Source organism: Vulpes vulpes, chromosome 11 (assembly GCF_048418805.1).
Source record: "Vulpes vulpes isolate BD-2025 chromosome 11, VulVul3, whole genome shotgun sequence".
Lineage (NCBI taxonomy): Eukaryota > Metazoa > Chordata > Mammalia > Carnivora > Canidae > Vulpes > Vulpes vulpes.
Window position 1 is genome coordinate 42,270,128 of NC_132790.1, and position 23,482 is coordinate 42,293,609.

Here is a 23,482-nt window from a genome sequence, read left to right on the forward strand (position 1 = left end):
CTGAGGCGACCAGCCCTGGGTTGGCAGATCCTTTCCTAAATCGCCCTGAGAGATGGGGTTTTGTGTAACTGCTGGGGAAGTGCTAGGCCCCTTCAGGATTAGTAGCTGCTAGGGGCTTGGCATAAGTGTTACCCATTTTCCGCTTCTCCTTCAAGCTCCAACAGGACTGCTGGTTGCAGAACTTCCTTATGAGGCAACCACTTAGCAGATCTCTTCTATAGTATTACATTTGAGAGCGAACAAAACCACTGACCTGAATGGCCAGATCCTAAAATGGAGTTTGTCATCTGACACTTCGTTGGCAAAGGTCTAAAATGTGCAAGTCCCTGGGGATGGAAAAGAGGAATAATTAAAGCTTTTAGGCAGCTCTAGTTCCTAAGGTATATTGTATTTCACGAAACAAACGTGTTTCTGAAAGTTGTGTAAATTGAATCTCTGTAAATGGAATTCTAATAAACGATGGTTGGTTGCTGTTTGAAGGAACCCTTCCATTAATCCCTTTGTGATGTGAATAATCACCCCCAATCTGTCTGTGGGCTGAGTTTGCTTTTCATATGTTGAGTTTGCCTAAAGCAGGACACAGCTGTACTGAACTACTGCAGATATTCTTCTACAGTCGCCAGGAATATCCACTTAGGGGATTTGAATCTGTTTGCTTAACATTTCCAGCCTCATGCAAGATTTAATTTCATTGGCTTTAGGTACAGTATGTGCCTTGTACTCAGGTTCCACGACTATCAACGACTACACTGAAATGCTTTGTTTAAATTGCACCTCTTGGTTGTTTATATTTTCCCAGTTAGAGTACATTCTCTAAAAAGTCCTTGAGATGATCTATAGGGGTAAAGGGCAGCCCTCAAAGACAGTTGCAGAATTGCATGGGACCTCAAGAAATGAAAATACTTGTGGACACGGAGCCCCACTGCTTCTTAGCAACAATGGAGGTGCTCATTCCTCTATCAACCATTGGTACCCCGTCTTCTTCCAGAAGAGATTCCAGGCTTACCATAAACACCGAAGTGCAATAAGATCAGAGCATCCCTAAGATGAAAATAAAAGGTTGAGACCCAACCAAGGCAGTGGGAAAAGCAAATATCATCCTTAAAAAATCTAGACCAAGGGTTGCTGTGTCAGTTGAACACAAACCATGACTCTGAATTTTTTGGAAGCCAACACAAGAATAAAAATGGTGGAATGGCTTCTGTGGCTCTTCTCAAACCTGTGAAAGAAATCTGTCATAGCACTGAGAGAGATTTATGACTTTTTCCCTGTATCGGTCTTTTGGGCCCAATATCCTAGCGAAAGCACAAGAAGTCCCAGCTTGTTAATCTAGAAATGTCATTATTTCATTTTGTGGGGAAGTTATAGATGACACATGGCTTCGTTTTGATGATTCTCAGACATGGCTAACTTAAAACCCCAGGAATAAAAAAGAAGATGGTCAGGGAAAGCTCATTTAGCTTTTAAAATAGCCCACTTGGAGTGGCCGGATCTTTCCAACATAGAAAAGTAAGAAGGAAGCTCTCCTGAGATTCAAGGATCTGTGTAAGAGTATCCCTGAGAAGTGAGTTAACTTATAATATTTGCAATATGATGATAATAAAATACCTAAAAGTTTACAAAGTACTTTACAAAATATATACATATATTTTTACTCTCACTCTCCTGTGCCTAGATATGAGTTCCGCCTTTTTTGCCTGTGAGGAACAAGTTCAGAGAGAATCTGTGGGCTTGCCCAAACATAACTAGTCAGCAGTGGACCTGGCCCTCTGAAAGAAGCAAGGAGTCAGGAGCACTACAAGTGTTTATCAAAAGAAGAGGTTTGGAGAACTGGGATGATAATGTATTCATTTAAGGCATTTTTTTAATGATTTCATTTATTTATTTATTTGAGAGAGCGCACGAGCAAGGGGAAGGGCAAAGGGAGGGGGAGAAGCCTACACCTTGCTGAGCAGGGAGCCCAACACGGGGCTCCATCCCAAGACCGTGGGATCATGATCTAAGCTGAAGGCAGGTGCTTAACCAAATTAGCCACCCAGGCACCCCTAAGGTATATTTTTTGAGCCAGATAACTATTGATGGCAGCCTTGAACACAGGTTTTGAAAAAGTTCCCTTTACAAAGAATATTTAGTAACTTTCTTACAAGTTTTTGGGGCTTTAGTGCATTTGCTAGCACCACGCACCAAGGATCTGAAGCAGTAAGACTTTGTGCCATCATATACTTTTTCACTCAAAATCCTATTTTCCTACAAGATGAATCCTTGTAGCTCTGATATCTTGTCTTCTGAGCCCCAAGCCACTCAAGATCCAGGTTAAAGTTCATCACTGATTTCAGACAAAACCTAAATATCTTGTAACATCGGAGCCATGCTCTGTGAATTATGCATTTCATTGAACAAATTGCCTACCTGCCTCCCCCAACCTAGAATACCATTTTCGGTCTTTGCTATGGACTTTTTTTTTTAAATTTTTTACAGTTTCATGCACAGTACAATTTCAATTAATATAGCTTGCCCTCTGACTTGAGAAAGCTTTGTCCCCTTAAAAGAGAAATCCTTTCAAACTGAGTCAACCCTATTCAGAGACAGAGAAAAAATAAATATGATCAGAGCACGAGTTTCCATTGTGAACAGACTCAGACATCAAAGTGTTCTCTGGTCTCCCCAGCATCATATGCATGCAAGATAGGAAAAGATTAACTTTTGCAAAGTTGCCTTTTACATCAGCACTCTGGTGTGTCATCTAACCAAGACTTAGAATTCCAAACTCCTAGAATTTTGAGGATACAAATCACTTTTGTTTTCCAAAGGCTAAGGATGGTCTAGACACCAGGCTTCCTCTTCATTCAGCAGGTTGCTGCTGTTAACTTTTCTCAACAGAAAAGCAAACTTACCTCTACTCAGTGTCGTTCCGGTATAAATTTATGTTTCTTAGTTACAGAACTGCGATGTCAGTGGGTACATTAGAGCTACATCAGTTCTCCCAGATGATTTTGTGACTTGGTTGTTATCCCCAGAGGTAGGGAGTGGGGTTGGAGAGGGGAATGGACCGAGTAATATATTAATTGAATACATCATTTTATAAAACCTCAGATGAATTGCACCCTTGCCACCAGATCTTCCTTGATAGTCTGGGGACACCACTCTGTAGCCACGGAGCATAACAGCAGATGGACTGTGCCGGAGGAAGGAACTCCCCAAAGTCACATTCGATCATTTTATTGCTTATATTGAAATAAAAATATGGATATTACCCAGGAGTTGTTCCTGAGCAAATATACTGGTATGATTTGTGATATCCATTCAGTCCATTTGGTTGAACCAAAAAAATGACCGAGGCAACAGCATAGATTCCATATGAAAGCTCTCTGAAAACAACATAAATATTTGCCTCCAGTCTTTTTACATTTATACACTTGCATTTCAGAGTGGAGTATGCATGTACTATGTACGAGGTAGCTAGCCATTCTGCAACGGACACAGGCTCCTTGTGAAATAAGCCACAGCAGTTATCTCTGCTCACCGCATCAGGGATCCCAAGCCCAGAGAGGCTAACCAGTTCTCTTCAGGTCACCTGGGTGTGGCGTGACAAGGCCTGTGTTAGAGTCTTCATTTGTATGTCCCCAGGGCTCTGCCTTGTTCACACAGCCCCCTGCCTTCCTTATACACGTGCTTTCATGGCATAAACTTTGTATGCAGGAAGAGAAGGTGCTAGAGAATCCACAGAGGCAGAAATGGGAGTCCCTAAGAATCAGTTGTCTGTGCAACATACGGAGGCAGAGGTAGAGAAATATTCCCATTCATGAGAATGAGTGAAATTGTGAAAATCCCTATCAGGCTGTCCAAAATCAAACACGTTTTGGAAAGAGTGGGTCTGTCTGTTTCTATGAATTTGTCTGACATACCTCGTTAGCTCTTAGAGATCTGGAATATCTGTGGTCCTTTCCCTCTCTCCACAAGTTTGTGTTCTCTGCCCAGATTCTGGCACAGCACTCTTGATGTCAGCAGATCTTAAAGGAAGGCCTGCTGCCCTTGCATGACTCAAATGTTGGCCTCCCCAAGATCCCTTTGCTGGGTCACACAAAGAGACCAGAAAAGTACCTTCCATTTCACAGGCTCTGGCTGTTAATCATGTCCTGCCCAGGATCCGTTTGTTGGTAGGACAAGGGTCCAGCATCATTCCCTGGATCCTCAAGCCACCTTGCATTTCTGAGAAATACAGATGAGGGTAGACCACAGGCCAGCACATCTCCTCAGCAACAGTTGAATCCAGGTCTCCATGGGGGACCAGTCCCTAGCCAGCAGGTCTTGGCCAGCCACCATCACTCAACAATACACACTTTCTGAGTTTAATGTCCTCGTGGGGTTAGGTAGCCTCCTGGAACAGACTTGGATGCCCTCCCTGCGCCACTGCAATCAAAGCAGCAGGCAGGTCTCTGTTGTAGTGACCCTAGAAGAGGGGCTGGGAGCATCTATGAGGCGTGAACAGTTAACCAAAAAATCCTTCTGGGAGGTCAGATGTCATTGAAGATACATAGCTGCATTCTAAGCAAATGGCCAAGCCCTGAGGGCTTTGTGAGATCATCTTAATCTGAGTGATGAGCAGCAGTCCTAAAGAACCATTTTAAAGATATGCCAGTGTTTAATATAGAAGGGGTTTAGAATCTTAAATATATATGAAGCTGGGAAGTAGGATATCTTTTATTTCTACCTGGCTTCTTTCTCTCCCCTATAGCACAGTCACACAGACTTACTTGTGGGTATATTTGTATTTCTGTTTATTTTTTGATTTATGGCAATCTCCCCTGCTAAAACATAAGCCCCATGAGGTCAGAGATAATAACTCTTTTTGCTCGCAGTGGTCTCCATAGCACCTAGAACACTGCTTAGCACATAGTAGATGTTCAGTAAATATTTGTGAATAAATATCAAGTTCACAGAAATCATTCCTGTGGTAATAATAACTAAGAAGGGTGCAGAGAATCAAGAGATCCCTAAACAAGATAGGGCAGTGAACTTTCAAAGGGCAAAGATCCAGAGAATAGGAACATTCTTAAATATAATTGTGGATTCAGGCAGCTGTGCACATGTTACCAATTACGAGATTTGTGAAATCTCAGGCATGCCTTTGCATGCCCTGCCATGGGGAGCGAGCAAACCACACCAGACTTGCAGATGGGTCCATCCTAGGGCCTCCCTGTGGACAGGGTGGGAAGAGGGTGTCCAGGCCTATGTTGCCAGATGCATACTGAAAAGCGCTCCGGTGCTCCTTCCCCACACAGATCGTGGACGGCAAGCTGTGGTTCCAGCTGGACTGTGGCAACGGCCCGGGGATCTTGGGCATCTCGGGCCGCGCTGTCAACGACGGGAGCTGGCACTCTGTCTTCCTGGAGCTCAACCGCAATTTCACGAGCCTGTCCCTGGACGACAGCTACGTGGAGCGGCGCAGGGCGCCCCTCTACTTCCAGACCCTGAGCACCGAAAGTACTATCTACTTCGGGGCGCTGGTGCAGGCCGACAACATCCGCAGCCTGACCGACACGCGGGTCACGCAGGTGCTGAGCGGCTTCCAGGGCTGCCTGGACTCGGTGGTGCTGAACAACAACGAGCTGCCTCTGCAGAACAAGCGCAGCAGCTTCGCAGAGGTGGTGGGCCTGACCGAGCTGAAGCTGGGCTGCGTGCTCTACCCCGACGCCTGCGAGCGCAGCCCGTGCCAGCACGGGGGCAGCTGCTCGGGCCTGCCCTCCGGGGGTGAGTGACCGCGGGCACCTGCCGGTCAGGGGCGGGATGGGAGGCAGACGGGCTGGATCTTTTACAGGCCTCATCAGCCCAGGTGCTCGCCCTGAGAGGAGTATTCATTCACCCCAGGTGCTGGCCGAGCTTCCTTCTCCCTTTAGGGGGGTCCGGGAGCTTCACAATTACAATTTAACCTATCCTTTTTTTTTTTTTAAAGATTTTTATTTATCTATTCATGAGAAACACTGAGAGAGAGAGGCAGAAATATAGGCAGAGGGAGAAGCAGGCTGCCTTTGAGGAGCCTGATGTGGGACTTGATCCCAGGACCCCAGGATTACACCCTGAGCCAAAGGCAGATACTCAACCACTGAGCCACCCAGGTGTCCCTTAACCCATCCTTTTGCAGCAACCCACAGGCACAGGGCACTTCAGGAGTCCAGAGATGCAATCACGGCAGCCCCATCCCCTTTTACCCCACACCCTTCCAGGCCTTCGGGGGGAATAGGACCCCCTTTTAAGTATCCGCTCTCTTGAGCCACCTGTGTGTCACTGCAGAATGATTGGTGGCAGTCTCAATCATGATATCCCCATGCAATCCTTTGTCACACAGACATGTAACTTCACTAGAAGCTAAAGGGAGGGGAGAGTTGAACCCACCATTCCAGGAATGGAAATATAATAGAGATGCTTTGAAGCATGCTCTTATGTATTAAAAATAAAGATAATGACAATTCTATAAATGGGTCAAAAGTCAGGAATAAAGGGAGGGCAATTTACATGAAATCTCAGGACAGATAAACAGTCAATGAGGGCATGATGATTTATGCCAGTAAACTCTTTCCCCAGACATATATCATGAAGAAGAAAGAAGAGGGGAAGCCAGAAAAAGCGGGGGAAGGGAATAGAAGGTTTCTATTGTTTGAGGGAAAAACCAGGATTACCTAAGTCCTGGGAGTCTGAAAATAAAAGAGTCTCTGACTTCCCCCAGATGCCATGTCTGTGCTAATGTAAACTAGGTCAGGCACTCGGCTAGTTGAAGGCTCTGCTGCCTTCCGACAGCCCAACCACTGATCATACTTGAGCCCCTTTGCAGAGTCTCTCAGCAGTAGTGTGATTAGCAAATTTAAACCTTCCCCACAAATCACTTAGAGATTCTGCTGTGCGCATTACCATCTAATGTTCGTGAAGCCCAACTCCAAATTTAGAGTCCATTTTATTATTAGAATGTTATAAACTGTCCACAAAATGATGCACTGCCGAAATACAGACACCAAAGTTATTTAGACTTGCATATGTTACTGCCACAATGAGGGCCAAGTGCCCTGGGGGGAAATTTCTACCGTCTCGATTTAAGAAATCTATTTGCTGTTTTTACTGTCTCAGCAGTATATGTAAATAAAGGGTTGTTATGGTGCCATAATTCCCGAATGATGGGCAGTAACTATACTTCAGTGGTTCTATAAACCAGCCCATTATGACAAGTCATGGCCAGTTTTTCACCAGGCAAAACAATTCTGCTAGTGTGAGCCATCCACGATATATAAAAGGAGCATATAATTAAATTGGGTTGAAATAGAACACCACTCCATGTCAAATGCTGGGTACGGAGCCGCAAATTGTAACATACTTTTAACGATGGCAGGACATTGCTTTTGCTGGCAAAGCTATGGGCTTCCACGATGGGTTATCTTTAAAATAATAATCATCATTATCGTCACTGTATTAAGGAAAAAGACAGGGAATCTTGCTCTTCTATGTGCATTTGAATGTTTTTTAATTGCCTGAAATCTATGAGCTAAGTATTCAGTGCAGGTATGTTCATTAAGTGAGTGTGACTCCTATCGGCACAGCAATTTTCCTCTATTTTTTTTTTAATCTCATTTGGTTTAACCAAGTTTCAGCACTAAGGATCCACCTGCTGTATACTTTTCACACGGACTCAAGACAGCTTTCTTCTCCCTAAAGGCCCAACCTAGCCTACAGATTGCATACTCTCTGGTACTCTGCTTTGTCTCCTGCGCCCCTGGTACCCCTCTGATTGAGTTTGGGGACTAAGATGCACCACAGGTGCTCTTTCTTCCGAGGTGATAGAGCCTCCCATCAGTTCAAGTGTCTCCTTTGTTCCTGGAGGCTCACATTTTCCTGAACAACGAAAGTATTTTTTCTCACTTCCATCTATACATGTCTCTTCTCTCCAGCCTACTGTTTCTGTTGAGTTGAGAAGGCCCAGTGGTTCTTCCATCAGCAACTCCCAGGGCATGATCCAGAGGGGGCACTCTGGGGCTCTCATGCACAACAGTACTGAACCCAGGGCTGCCAAACTCCTCACCACCCACCCAGAAATCTAAGGAGACGGTTTCTGTTGCTCCCCTAGGAAATCAGAAGCACAGAACTCCTCCTCTGATGTGTGAGGTGGTATCTATCTGCTCCTGGCTATCAGGATTCAGACCTCAGCTCCTAAAAAAAAAAAAAAAAAATAGGAGAGGGATTCTAATTTCTTGCCACTATTATCTGTTAACATAAGAGGAATTTTTGCTAGGTCCCTGTATCCTCTCTGAGAATTCTCAAAATCGGTGCCAAAGATTACTCTTTGGGTATCAGGATAAAAGCAAGAAAAGAGGGATCCCTGGGTGGCGCAGCGGTTTGGCGCCTGCCTTTGGCCCAGGGCGCGATCCTGGAGACCCAGGATCGAATCCCACATCAGGCTCCCGGTGCATGGAGCCTGCTTCTCCCTCCGCCTGTGTCTCTGCCTCTCTCTCTCTCTCTGTGACTATCATAAATAAATAAAAAATTAAAAAAAAAAAAAAAAAAAGCAAGAAAAGAAACAACCAATAATTTGGTCTTTAACTCCTATCTGTAAAACTATGCAGCTAATTGTAAGGTTATTTAAAAGAAAGGGAAAAAATCATCCAAGTTGTAAGTAATGGTTTAAAAAGAACATAAGGGGGATCCCTGGGTGGCGCAGCGGTTTGGCGCCTGCCTTTGGCCCAGGGCACGATCCTGGAGACCCAGGATCGAATCCCACATCGGGCTCCCGGTGCATGGAGCCTGCTTCTCCCTCTGCCTGTGTCTCTGCCTCTCTCTCTCTCTCTCTGTGTGACTATCATAAATAAAAATTTAAAAAAAAAAAAAAAAAGAACATAAGGCTCAGTCATTAATGAGAGACTATTCATGCCTCTATTAAACGCCCTCTGGCTGCAGGGGTGTCTAATCACAGAGAGGGAGTCTTGCTTCCCCAGGTCAAAGGCAAAGATGCAGGCAGTATTCAAAGAGCAAAATAGGGCTAGAGAGAGTAGAGTGAGGTGCTTCCATGCGACCCGATGCACAGGAGAATGCTGGTGACAAGAGGTAATTGACCGAACATATTGCTGCTGTTTGAGCACTGTGCTCTGTGTTGCTCTGAAATTCCAGAACACATCTTTTAGTGTCATCACCCCCTCGACCACTGAGGACTGCTGGAGTATTGGTCATTGGCGGTCCCAGAGACACTCTCAAACGGCTTTCCTACCTCATTGTTCCAGAGCATTCAGAGTTTTTAAAGCAGGCAATCCACAGCAAGAGGTATTTTATTTCAAAGAGACAGGATTCTGCTCTAACCACCTCCAAATTCAGTCAGACCCTTGGTATGAAGTGGCAAGGAGGCTGTGTCTGCTAGCTTGGAATGACACGGTCAGCAGGTTTGACCAGTGTTATAACTCTAGCTGTCCCGAGAGCAAGCCATGCGAACCCCAAGCGAGTTAGAGCCCAGAATGCTAACTTGTAATGAGAGTGTAAATATGGCTCTGTAAATCAACCACAGAGGGAAGGCTCTCTCTCGTTAAAGCCTTGAAATTATATATATTTTGTAAACATGATCTGAAAATAGCAACCACCGTGGAGAAGAAACAGCCACGTCCCATTCTGACCCCTGATATCTAGCCCCCGTGGGTAGGGAGCAGCCCACTGAGCACCCACAATTTGGATCAGGGTCCTCAGTCCCCATGCCTTATCCTGCTCAGCTCAAGCCCATTACTGGAAAAACCTAGCTGAAGCAAAGCTATAATTTGACAAAGCAATGCAGTGAGCCAGGCAGTCACCATGCTAGAAATAGTCATTCTGTCAGCTTTGCATAAGACCAGAAGCCTAACTTTTAAAGTGAAAACTTGGTAAATGCTAAGAGTAAGACTATGTGCTCAGGACTGTGATAAGTGCTTACCTTGTGATTGCTTATGCACTGTGACAATTCTCATAATATTCTGGGATCAGTACCAGTCTTCCCTTCCCCAACCCCCATTTTACAGATTAAAAACAGGCCAGAGAGGTTAAGTAACTAGCCCAGCATCACACAGCTAATGAAGTGAGGAGGCCAGGGTTTGATCCGGGTTTATGGAACCCCCTCCAACCTGAGCTCTTGAAACTCTTGTTACTTAAAGTGTACTCCAGGAAACAATAGCATCCGCATCACTGCAAATGTTAGAAATGTTGCAACTCAGATCCCACCCCAAACCCACTGAATCCAAGTCTGTATTTTAACAAGATCTCTAGGTGGTATACTGATGTCTTTCTCTGTCTCTAAACTGCCCCAAAGCCTAAGGAAACTAGTGGTTTTTTTGTCTTCACATATCATAGATGGTGGTTTTCAATCTCTGAGATGCATGTGCATCACCTGAGGACCTTATTAAAATGAAACCTTGTTATGGAAGAGTCTCTTGAATGTTAAGGGAAAAGGAGAATCTCTATACTTGCCTCCACCACTCGCTGCCCATGTCAAAGGAACCTTCTGCTAGATCACCGAATCGTAATCACAAATTCCTAAACTTAATACCAAGAAAAATCTCTCAGTGAAAGTTTGGGGGGTTAGGGGGAATAAAATACCCAAACCTACAAATTGGAATCTCAGAATCTGCAAGCATGAAATTCAGACATCTTTGTTTTTAACAAGCCTCCAAGGTAGGTCTATGCACATCTCAGGACATTTGGGAAGCCCAATAAACTCAGTATTTGCAGGGATGTGAGTCAGCGATTTTCAGGAGAGGTTAAGCAGACACTGGATGTTCAGGAAGTGAATGTCAGGTGCATGCCCTGTATTTGTCATCACTGTTCCAGTGTAAAGATTGAACTTTTTTCCCAGTCAGGAGTTTGAGGTCCCCCTAAGCTCCCCGCCTAAGAGAAAAATGATGGTGTCTACTTACTCCCTCTAATAAGTTGCATGTAACAAGTTCTTGGATGTTGCCAATGGTTGGGCATAGAAGTATTTTCAGCCACAAAGCTGCCCAAGATACTTTGGGTGATGTTTTACTGAGTGTTTTGCATCCCTAAATGGTAAAGGTCTAGATAAGCTCGGGCCTTCAAACTTTAAGTAAATTCTGTGGTCCCATTGCTGTCTCTGTGACCAGCGGATTACATTTGTATGTCCCTCCTCCCCTCACAGCTGGCTTAAAAGAATTGAACAGGGTTCCTGTAGGAGCTCAGCCCACTGGCCCACTGAGGAAAGTGGGACAGAGAAGGGAGGGGCCAGCCCCCAGTGAATATACTGTGGACATAATTTTTTAAAACTATTTTAAGTAATTTCGTCACCCAATGTAGGGCTCAAACTCACAAGCTTGAAATCAAGGGTCACATGCTCTACTGACTGAGCCAGCCAGCCGCCCTTCTGTGAATATATAATTTGACTGAGCTTTGCAGCTTATGGGGAAAAAATTTTTTTTTCTGGGTGACTTTCTTCTAAATATGGAGGTACCTTATTTTTGGTACTTTGGAAAAAACCCTATGGTAACAACATTAATAATGTAGATATTGCTACAGAAAAAAAAAAATCTCGAAACCCTAAAGCAGTCAAGTTCTGTGCAAACACAAAAGAACATGCTGGATAGGAAAAAAAAAAAAAAAAGAAGAAGAAGAACATGCTGGATAGTGAGAATTTAAGGTGTGCCTAATGTTAACACATTGCATGTTTCCAGATCCTCAAAGAAAATGCTAGAGGCTCAGCCCAATATACAATATATGAAATGTGAGTAAGCTATCCTAGGGAAAGTTATAGGTCTCACCTTTAAAGGTCATTATGCACCCTGCATGGTGAAAGATGTGAAGTAATGACAGAGCCCATGACCTACAGCCAAGCTCACCCTACTTGTGATTAGCATCGCGTGTGATAATCCATACACCAGTTTTCTCATACTTATTGAGATTCACACAGACTAGACCTTTCCGGATTTCCCAATATTCAGCCTAGAAATCAGAGTAAGAAACTCCCATGGCTCTCAGTTGTTTGGTTGATGGGCAACAGAAATGAAGCTGATTTCAGAACCCATAGTAATTATAATAATTACAACAATAAAGCACCTAATGTTTGCGTGCTACATTGTGGTTGATGAATCCAAAAGCCTTATTATCCTTTATGAAGTGGGTATTAGTGAGGTTCAATTACCAGATAAAAATAGGGAGGTTCCTGGAGGCCAGGCGGCTCGGCTGTGATCACATCCCGCTGGTGGGTAACAGCCAGAACTTAAAAGGACCCAAGACCTCACTGACACCTCACAGCTGCCTCCCCAGATCATGTGCGCTCTCGGGGTTTCTAAATGAAATCCATAATCCAGCAAGCATAGTGGTTGATGCTGACTTCAGATCCCAAATGCCAGCTCACATTTGTCATTACTTCCACCTTTGTGCACCAGGCAGATGTCTCCTTATCAAGGCAGCCAAACCTGATCAGAATCATGTCACCTACACTGGAGAGCAGGACCGAGGGTTGAGGCCATTACCTGGGTGAAGGAGGTTGGAAAAAGGACTAATAAGTCAAAGGAGTAAGATAGAAATGATCTTGATTATTTGCCTACGCAGCCCAAATTCACTCTGTAATTGCCCAAGCCGTTTCTATTTTTGCATTTAATAGGTTTGCAGTATTCTTTGAATGAGGGAAGGAGGGGGCATTTTAAGTTCGTCCGGGTGCAGATTTCAAAGCCATCTGCATCTGCTAAAACTAGAAGGATTGTAAACAAGAGCACAGCTTTGAGGCCAGGCTTAAAAATACACTCCTCACTTTGCCATGATTCCAGGGGAGAAAGGCTGTAACATTATTATTTTTTTAACATGTATCTCAATGCTAAGAATATGATTGTCTTTTTTTAACCTGGGAACTGCTTTAAGTGGTGTCTGCCACTTACTGACTATGTAACTTTAGACAAACCATCCTACTTAAACCTCAGTTCCCTTATTTCTAAAATAATTATAATAATTGTACTTACAACATAGGGTCGTTGTCGCAAATTAAATGAGAAAATGCACAGAACGTTCTTCGCATTTTTCCTAGTGCATAATAAGCTTTTGTTCTTTTTCTTTTTAATTTTTTGAAAGATTTATTTTAGAGAGAGAGCACAAGCATAAGGGGCAGAAAGAAAAGAATGTGAAGCAGATTCCAATCTGATGGGGTGCTCCATCTCACAACCCCGAAATCGTGACCTGAACCAAAACCGAGCGTCCACTGCTTAACCAAATAAGTCACGCAGGCACCCCTAAGCTGTTGTTCTTCTAATAATTTCCTTATTTAATCTTCTTCCCTCATCCTGAAAAAAACCTACAGTTTTTCATCACACTTGGAGATTTCCCACTACTTTTTGTTTTTATTTCACATTTACAAAGTGTTAAATTTTTATTTGTGGTCAGATGGTAATGCCTGGATATCTCTTGAAATTTTCTTTCCTTGATTTGTGTTCTATACCAACATATGGTAATGCTTGGGAATAGCAAAAACTTTATGATGCCAGTATCTTAGTATTTAATGATGATTTGGCTCCCAGAGGGGTATCCGATGTTGTCCATCTTCTCATCTCCTTAGCTCCCTGGAGTGTGGTGGAGTCAACATACAAGCTCCTCCTCATTCCTAGCAAGTGATAAGTTCCCTCACTGACAAGTTTCAATGTCAATACCATCTTGTAGAAATGTTTGAGGATCTGAAAGTCTGGATTCAAGCTCAGATGCAATCACTTACCGCTTATAAGTTCTTGATGGAGCCACTAACCTCTCCAACACCACCATGGAGTTGAGATGTTAATGGGGCTTTTCATTTTTCCTTCATAGGATTATTGTGGTCCTTCATAAAATGACTCAGAGTGATTTTAAACCACTACAGCATTAGATCCCTTAGTATCACCATGGCAGACTTATTGATATTTTAAAATTATCAGTAATGGGGCCCAGGCCAGGATAATGAGAACATAAATAAAACCTCACAATAACAGGTTACTCTTGAACCGCAATCCTCTTTCATAGAATCTAAGAATAGGTATCTCTCTTCTTTCATTTAAAGAAAAATCTGACCACTTTATTTTTTTAAATTTTTTAAAGATTTTTATTTATTTATTCATGAGAGACACAGAGAGAGAGCGGGGGGGGGGGGGGGAGAGAGAGAGAGGCAGAGACAGACAGAGGGAGAAGCAAGCTCCATGCAGGGAGCCTGATGGGGGACTAGATCCCGGGACTCCAAGGTCATGCCCTGGGCCGAAGGCAGGCACTAAACCACTGAGCCACCCAAGGATCCCCAAATCTGACCACTTTAAAATAAAATTTTCCTCTCATCATGTTAACATAACTACTCTAAATTTAAAGTTCTAAAAGAAATCATTTTTCTAAGTGTTCTCTGTCTCCTTTGTCCCATGGGTTTGAGACCAGAGCAGATACTAGACAGTTTCCTTCTGTTTTTATAAGCAGAGGATCCAGAAAGAGTGTAATGAAGTATAGTTGTTAAAAATACAGTTCAGGATGATCTTGGACAGTTTAGGGACTCTGGAGCCAGACCCACAGTAGCTTCACAACCATGAATAAGGAATCAGCCCTTCTGAACCCTAGTTTCCTCATCTAGAAAATGGGACTAACAACAGTACCTCTGACACAGGCTTATTTTCAGAATGAGATGAGCTATAGTACATGAGAAGTGCTTAGAACTGCTTTTGGCACAGAATAAATGTCATACAAAGTATAGCTGCTGTCATTGTCATTGTCATCATCTTCAAAATGGAGAGCCAGTTTTCTCAGATGTAGAACAGAGCTCTTCAGTCAGCCATGGTTTGCTCCAGCCTAGATCCAATGTCCCCACTGTATGTTCCCACCACACCCTGTGCCTACTATCATGGTGATTTTGTAGCCACCTGTGTGTTTATAGATGGTGTACTTCTGTCTCTGTATCCCCAGGGGTGTGCTGGGAACCAGCCCTCTAAAAATAAAAGCCCCTATTTGTAATGTTTGTTGATTTCTATGATGCAAATACTCCCTCCGTGGCTGACATGAGGCTCCTGGTGTTTTAATAACTGGCCTGCCAAAAAATAAAAAATAAATAAAATTAATAAAATTAAAAAAAATAAAAAAAATAGCTGGCCTGCCAAATTCCCGAATGTTTAACAGTCTATTCTTACAACCCTATGAGCTGGCTCCAGCCTATGGCTTAGGCACTCAGTCAGTGAATAGGTTAATCAGTCAGGCTGGCAGCTGCATCCAGTAACACTAGAAATCCCACAAAAGATAATGAAAATGACAAAATGCAGAAGGAGATGTGTGGGAGTAAAATAGTGCATTAGAGACATTGCCTCATTTCAAATTCTGATTTTCCAAGGCACCGAGACATCAAATCAAAGAAATCAAACCCATGACCTTAGAATCCAGTTAGAATCCAGTTTCCATGATAGGAATTCAATGTCCCTTATTTCCAGACACGCCTTCTATGGCTCCCCCTCCCCCCAACTACTTCTGCTATGACTCTATTTGGGAAATTGCGGAAGCTTGCCAAATAGGAGTTGGTGAGGGAGGAATTTTTCCTGCTCTGACCCACCTTGCCTTAGATTCCCCCTTTGGGGACTTTCCTCCTACCTCATCATTGATGTGTTTTCAAGTCCTGTCCTATGGTTGTTGCCACCCCTCCACCACCCCCACTCCCTACCCCCCCAACTCCCACCCCCCAGGTAGTCAAGAAAGGAATCTAATTCATCCTCACAAGTTACTCTACCTCTAAATGGCATGCTATTCTGGCCAAGGACTAGCTAGGCGATACAAAGAAGCATTATTCCCAGTTCTAACTGCTTTCATCAATCCCACTCAATTCCATTAAGGCAAGCAGCTTCCCAAATTGGAAAAAAAAATACAATGGTGAGTCAGCATAATTTAAAGCAAGCATACCTCAGACTCCTACAGCCTGTCCACAGACATCAGGCTGGCCACCTTGGACACAGTTTACATCAACAATGGTCTTTCCTTAAGAGTTAGTTCCCTGGTATTTCATTGATGTTGCATTCAAGAGCATTGGGTATCTCTCAGAGCCTCAATCTCTGGCCCTTTGTGTTTCTTGTTGCCAGGGAGGCTGGGACCTCATAGTCCCCTCATTTTGTGAATGTAAAGATTTCTCTCTTGCCTCCTGTACCTGCTTCCTGAAGGTGAATTTCTTGCTCTGAACCTATAAACACCCACACAGACATAATGTCCCCCTAGATGTGAGAGATCTCTATCATTTGGGTTGAGTGAACATAAATGAGCATATATGCTATTTTAATCTATAGATTTTTAACTATGTTATGCCTGTAGAAATAAATCTATAGGGAGCACCTAGCTGGCTCACTAGAAAGAGTATGCAACTCTTGATCTCTGAGGTCATGAGTTCAAGCCCCATGTTGGGTGCAGAGATTACTAAAATAAATAAATAAACAAACAAACTTAAAAAAAATCAATCTATGAAGTCCCAGCATCAGTCACTGGGGAGCAGAGACTAGCCCAAGAACCCTTCAAACAAGAGAATGGTTATTTACAGCATTTACAAAAGCTCTTAGAAATGAGGAAGTCTCATTGGTCACTTCAGGGCAATGGTAGCAGCTTGCTGTCACAATCTCACTATTGCATGAGTAAAGGCATTTTAATAAGCCATAAGCCATAAGAGTGAGAGGATTGAGAAGGAGACAACATTGACACAGGTTGGAGGTGGGAGGCAAATGGACAGCTGTTAAGGAACAGAGAAGTGGAGCTTTGAGAGGCTGAAACGTTGACCAGTAGAAACAAATCTGAAACTGAATACCTGAAAAGCTTAGGAACTGGAGGCATCAGTCATTTCTAAAAAGAGAAAAGATGGGGAGAAGGGCTTAAAATAAGAATTAGTTAAAATGTCCTAGAGGCAATCAGAACCCTAGATTCCCACTTCTCTCTGCATGGCCAGGTAACCACTCCCCCTCTCAGACCCTGGCAGAGCCTGCAGGTGAGTTGCAGAAGTGAGAAGACAGGGAGCACCTGGCACTGCCCTGCATTTAGTCAGTGGGGAGGTGGGTAGAAGTAAATCTCATGTGTTCATTGGATGCTGAGACCCACAACCATCCTTCCTCTACCACCACTTGATCCCCTGAATGTTAGAAACCAGGCCATCACTCTCCCTCTGGGCAGGTGATAAGGGTCATTAGTGGGGAAATTTACCAACCCAGTGGTACTGAAACAGTATCACAGTATCACAGTTGACAAACCCCACTCATGTGCTCAGAGCTTCCTATTAGATTTCTAATTTCCTACCACTCCATTCTGCAATCTGAGCTGATAAGGAAGGATTGTCATAGAAGGTAGGAAATCCTCTAATTTGGAAGATAAGAAATATATTAAGCTTCTCCAGAGAAACAGAACCAACAGGATGGATGGATGGATGGATGGATGGATGGATGGATGGATGGATAGATGATAGATAGATAGACAGACAGACAGACAGGTTTTAAGGAGTTGACTCATACAATTGTGGGGATAGCAAGTCTGAACTGCTATATATATGGGGCAGGCCAGCAGGCTCAAAATTCATGTAAGAGTTGATTTTGTAGTCTTGAGTCTGAAGTCACAGAGCAGACCATCAGGCTGGAAACTCAGGCAAAATTTCTACATTGCTGCAGAATTCCTCACAGCATCATCTGGACTGTGTTTGTCCAACAATTGGGTATCATAGCCTAGTCAAAATGACACATAAAAATCACTATTACAGAGACCAAAATGAAGAAACAGAGAAAAAAACAACTTGGAGAAAACTATGCAGGGAGAAAACTTCATAAAGATATTAATATCCTCAGAGAGATAAGAGAAGATATTGTAGCCACAAAACATGAGCAGGCTGCTATCATTTAGACACTCATACATGTAACCTTAGTGAACAAAAAAGGAGCCCTTGTAAAATGACAACATAAATGAAAATCTCAAAGTTTCAGAAGATGAGAATGTCTCAGAAAGTACAGAAAAAAAAAAACCCTTGGAGATGTAATAGAAGAAAAGTAACTAGAGGAAGGTCGAGGAGATCTAAGATCTAAATCATAAAACTTCCATAAAGACAGAACAAGGAAAACAAAGGAATAGAAATCGTCAATGAAATAATTAAGTTTTCCGAAAATTAAAGGACAAGAATTTCCAGGGAGCCCAGTACTGGTTGAAATAAGACCATACTAAAGCATATCATGGTGAAATCTCAGAAAATTGGGAAGATCCTCCACATTGTTGGAGAAGAAGAAAAAAAAAACAGATCATGTACAAAATTTAGGAACCAAAAGACTTCAAATTTCTCAAGGGCCACCTCGAAGGAATTGCTGAGAATTCTGTACACAGCCTACAGAATGGGGGTGAGGGTGAAGCAAAGACACCTCCAGCTATGCAGGATCTCACAACATTGAGCTGTAAACCCTTCCTCTGAAAGCTACTATAGAGTGTATTCTAATGAAATAGAGGTTAAGGAAGACAGAGGATACCAAAGACACTGGATCCAGCCCAGGAGAGCAGAGAGGGCCATCCCAGGACAGCAGCTCCACAGCAGGACGAGAGGGCACTCAGGGTAATCAGAAAGCCTTAGAGAAAAGATTTCTGCAGGCTATGAAAATACAGAACACCAGGCAAAACAGTGATACACGGAGAAACCTAGTCAAAGAGGAGTTTGGTGTTGAATTAACAATAAGGACAGTTGATCCTTGAAGTGAGAGTTGGGGCACCGACCCATGGCACAGTTGAAAATCTGTGTATACCTTTTGACTTTTTCTAAAACTTAACTCTTAATAGAGCCCACCTTTGACCAGAAGCCTTACCAATAGCATAAACCATCAACTGACACATATTGTATATGTTATACATATGATATACTGTATTCTTAAAGAAAGCTAGAGAAAAGAAAATGTTATTAAGAAAACCATAGGGAAGAGAAAATATATTTATAGTACCAAACTTTTAAAAATTCATGCATAAGTGACCCTGGGCAGTTCAAACCCATGTGGTTCAAAGATCAGCTTTGCTGTTCAAGGGGATGTAGGGCTGCTGTTGTACAAAATAGGACTTAGAGAACTATCTGACTCTTTACTATGTGCTTTACACCTTTAATTTAAAAAAGAATTTAAAATTCTTTTAAAGTAGGGCAAAAGAAAATCCTTACTAATTATTCATCCCTTCCAGCTCTGAGAGATAAATAATGCCATTGTCCTTTTGGAATCTTACCCACTCCATTATTTAATATTCTCTGCAGTAGAGATACTCCTGCCTATTTCCTCATGCTGGGTTCATGAGTAGAGCAAGTTGACAAAGATGTGAAAATTAGGATCCAAACACGGGATCTGGGTGAAGGCTGGGATTCTTCCATTTACCTGTGCATATGTCAAACTGAGGCTCATTTGAGTTTTACCTGTCCTCCCCTCACTTCCTCTCTAGGTGGGAAATGTGGTTCTCAGCTAAGCAGAAAAGGCACAAGGATGGGGGAGGGTTCGGGAAAGGAACCAGCATGGCACCTGGGATACACTGCTCTTCCCTGGAAACTCCCTGCCTTTTTGTAGCAGTGTGCTGAGGAAGGCATCTTCTCCCATCTTGACCGCTGCTCTTGGGGTCTATTTCTTGGGTGTCTCTCACCATTCTCACTCCCATTTAGGCAGGTGGTTAATTCAGTGAATTTTTGTGGACTAACAGGGGACCCAAACCGTTACTTGGCATCTTTGTGGCAAATGGGTCCCAAGTTCAAAATAACCAACTTGATAATCCTCTTCGGAATCAGGAATCAGGAGGGCACATGATGGCTGAGTCCCTGCACTCGGAGCATTTGCCAGTGGCACCTGTGGCTCATGAGGACCTCTGTCTCCCTAGGCTATCAGTGTACCTGTCTCTCACAGTTCACCGGGAGAAACTGTGAGTCGGAGATCACAGCTTGCTTCCCAAACCCCTGCCAGAATGGAGGCTCCTGCGACCCCATCGGGAACACTTTCATCTGTAATTGCAAAGCTGGGCTCACTGGAGTCACGTAAGTTGAGATTGTGCAACAGCCTTTCTATCTGCTGCTTCTTGTTGCTAAGAAAGCAAAACTGTAAACAACTAATAGGGACAGAAGATTTACCACTAGTAGGACAGGCAAATTAAATGTTAACAGGGATTATCTCTGGGTAATGGGGTTATTGGTAACTTACATTTTTTTTCCTTTATACTTCTGTATATTTGCAAATTTTTATGTAATTACTATGTGTTCTGTAGTTAAAAAAAATAATTCTTTTAAATAAAATCCATCTAGGACCCATAATATTTCCAGCATAATTCTGAGGCAGACATATTACCCATTTCCCTAAAACTCATTAACTGGACTCTACTGCCTAACGTTTTATGATCATTCTGAGAAACTCAAGCATACCTTTCCTTTGCAAACCCTTTTCCCCCCAAGAAATGAGGGAAATTAAAGTGTTAGTCAAATGGAAAGGGACTGTTTTAAGCTCTAAGTGAAACGCCACTTCCAACCATCCTTGATCATTTGAGAAGTATATATATGTAATCTCAAGCAAGTGATATTCTAATTACAGATCAGTCTTATGTATTCATTAAGGCAAATCTCCCGAGGACTTTACCAGGAAATACTTAGCCGACTTTGAATCGTTGGATGTAATTTAAAGTAATAAAGCTGCATTTATTTTTAAATACTCTGTGATTCTAATTTCCGAATGACCTGGCCTCAATCTGTTCAAATTAGGGACGTTTGACTACATTTTAAAAGGTGGATTACCAAAGATATAAGTGATCGTGCCATTAAATGAACACATCGGAGCAATTGCTGAAGTAGAGACAAGTGAAGGAGAAGGAAGGTCCATGTTCTCACATAATGTTAAACTAAGAAAGAATAAGACTTAAATGCCTGCCTTATAATTATACTCAACGTGAGCCATGGATTGCTTTGAGGAGAATAAAATTGATTTAATTATTTTTCATTAGAATGCTCTGATCATTCTTTCCTGATAATCTGCATTAGTATTAACTTTTATCGTAAGCACAGAATCTGTTGTAAGATATTTAGGTCTCTAGCCCACCTACCCACTTACTCTGTTAACCACCCTGCAGTCATGCATTCATGCGTGCGCGCGCACACACACACACACACACACACACACAGTTCCCAGAGAGACCAAAAATGACAGTAACTGTTGGAGGCAAATGTCAGAACCAAAGATTTCTTACCTCGGGAAAACCTATTCAAGGTATATATATAGGTTCATTGCTGTTTCCCTGCAATTGCATAATCCCCAAAGCTCAGAGAACTAAAAAGGTTAAGGGTAGGTTAGCGGCAAACCAATTTGGTGGCAAACCCAGACAAAATGGCTCTGAGACTATTTCTAGTCTTTATTTCTCTCATTTAGTGTGAGTATCCATATACTTTATTGTAGAAGCACTGGTGTATGCATGTGCTTATGGGGTCCTCGGCCCCCACCAGTTCCAGCAGCGGGGCGGGTGTGTTACGGAACATGAAAGACACGTACTGGATGGTGTTTCTAAAATTGTAAAAATTTAAACTCTGAGATGCATCTGGCCCCGAAGGCCTGGAGACCAGGACCTCTCCGACAGCGCGTTTGCTCCCTTGCGGCTCCTCCTCCCACCTGGATGGGGTCAGGCTACGTGAGAGCCATCGGGTTGGTTGGGAGGAGCCCCTCAGCCCCTCAGCCCCTGCCCCCCGCCCACGAGGCGCGCACCCGGCGCACCTGCGCACCTGGCGCACCTGGCGCACTCAGCACCTGTGGCCCCTCGCGCCCTCCCTGGGCCAGCCCGGGGCCGCCCGCCGCGCTGCGGGACCCGCAGTCTGAGCGGGGCTCTGTGTTTTGTCGCGAAGGTGTGAGGAGGACGTGAACGAGTGCGAGCGGGAGGAGTGCGAGAACGGGGGCTCCTGCGTGAACGTGTTCGGCTCCTTCGTGTGCAACTGCACGCCGGGCTACGTGGGCCAGTACTGCGGGCTGCGCCCCGTGGTGGTGCCCAACATCCAGGCCGGCCACTCGTACGTGGGCAAGGAGGAGCTCATCGGCATCGCCGTGGTCCTCCTGGTCATCCTCGTGCTGGTCGTCCTCTTCGTGGTCTTCCGCAAGAAGGTCTTCCGCAAGAACTACTCGCGCAACAACATCACGCTGGTGCAGGACCCCGCCACGGCCGCCCTGCTGCACAAGAGCAACGGCGGCCCGTTCCGGGGCCTGCGCGCCGGGGACGCGCGCAACGTCTACCAGGAGGTGGGGCCCCCGCAGGTGCCCGTGCGCCCCATGGCCTACACCCCCTGCTTCCAGGGCGACTCCCGCAGCAACCTGGATAAGATCGTGGACGGGCTGGGCGGCGAGCCCCAGGAGATGACCACCTTCCACCCCGAGTCCCCGCGCATCCTCACGGCCAGGCGCGGCGTGGTCGTGTGCAGTGTGGCCCCCAACCTGCCCGCCGTGTCGCCCTGCCGCTCCGACTGCGACTCCATCCGGAAGAACGGCTGGGACTCGGGACCCGACAGTGAGTAGGGGGCCGCAGGGGGTCCCTTGTTCCTCCAGGGTCCCCGGGAAGCCGGGGGGCGGGGGGCGCTGGCGCAGCAGGAGGGCATCGGGGAACCGAGCGAGAACCCGCCCAGGCAGCGCACCTGTTGTGACGTGTTGTGGCATTGAATGTTCAGGAAAATTGCTCTGGTTCTTGTCCCCATTTACAGGCGGGGAAAATGAGGCTCAGAGAGTACGCATCAGGTGTCCAAGGTCCCAGAGCTAGTAGCAGGCAGCAGAGAGGGTGGGAGATCCAGAGCTGCCAACTCTAAAAGCCCACGGTCTCCTCACAGAAGCACACCACTCCCTGGTGGTAGTTCAAACAGTGTAGTGACATAAGGGGTATACGGAGAGCATATGCCAGAAGGTCAGAGGAAGAAGCTGTTTCTAGACGTAGGGTGAAGACTTGAGAGGCGCAGAGGGACATTCGAGTTGGACCGTGGATTAAAGGTCTGTGGAAAGGTGGAGGAGCCTCTCAGAAGACACAAGCCATTCTATTTGGCTGGAATGCAGAGTCCAAGAAACAAGAGGGTGAACCTGAAGACAGGAAAAGTCCAGTCCAGATAGTGTATTTCCCTCTCCTTTAGGCCTCATGCAGCAGTAGTCTAGCCAAAGGAAAGAGCCACAGGTGCAAAGGTCCTGTGGTGAGAAAGGCCCTGACATGTTGGAGGTCAAGGTAGTTGGAGATTGGTGAACAACCAGGGAAAGTGAATGCAGTTCAATGGCAACATTAGTGCAGGTTTGTTTTAAAGATTTTATTAATTTATTCATGAGAGACACACAGAGGCAGAGACACAGGCAGAGGGAGAAGCAGGTTCACTACAGGGACCCCAATGCGGACTCAATCCCAGGACCCCGGGATCACAACCTGAGCCAAAGGCAGACACTCAACCACTGAGCCACCCAGGCACCCAATGCAGATTTTTTTTTTATTTAAAATTTTTTTTTAATTTTTATTTATTTATGATAGTCACACAGAGAGAGAGAGAGGC

The 23,482-nt window shown here is 44.4% G+C and overlaps 1 protein-coding gene across 2 annotated transcripts in view; it reads left to right on the plus strand.

The window, feature by feature from the left end:
• FAT3 (FAT atypical cadherin 3) overlaps window positions 1-23,482 on the plus strand; it is a 654,685-nt gene that overhangs the window by 622,725 nt on the left and 8,478 nt on the right. For both annotated transcript variants that reach the window (XM_072726163.1, XM_072726162.1), the window contains exons 22-24: window positions 5,283-5,751; window positions 19,822-19,975; window positions 21,818-22,470. In XM_072726163.1, coding sequence (XP_072582264.1) covers window positions 5,283-5,751; window positions 19,822-19,975; window positions 21,818-22,470 — 1,276 coding nt within the window. The remainder of the gene's footprint in view (window positions 1-5,282; window positions 5,752-19,821; window positions 19,976-21,817; window positions 22,471-23,482) is intronic.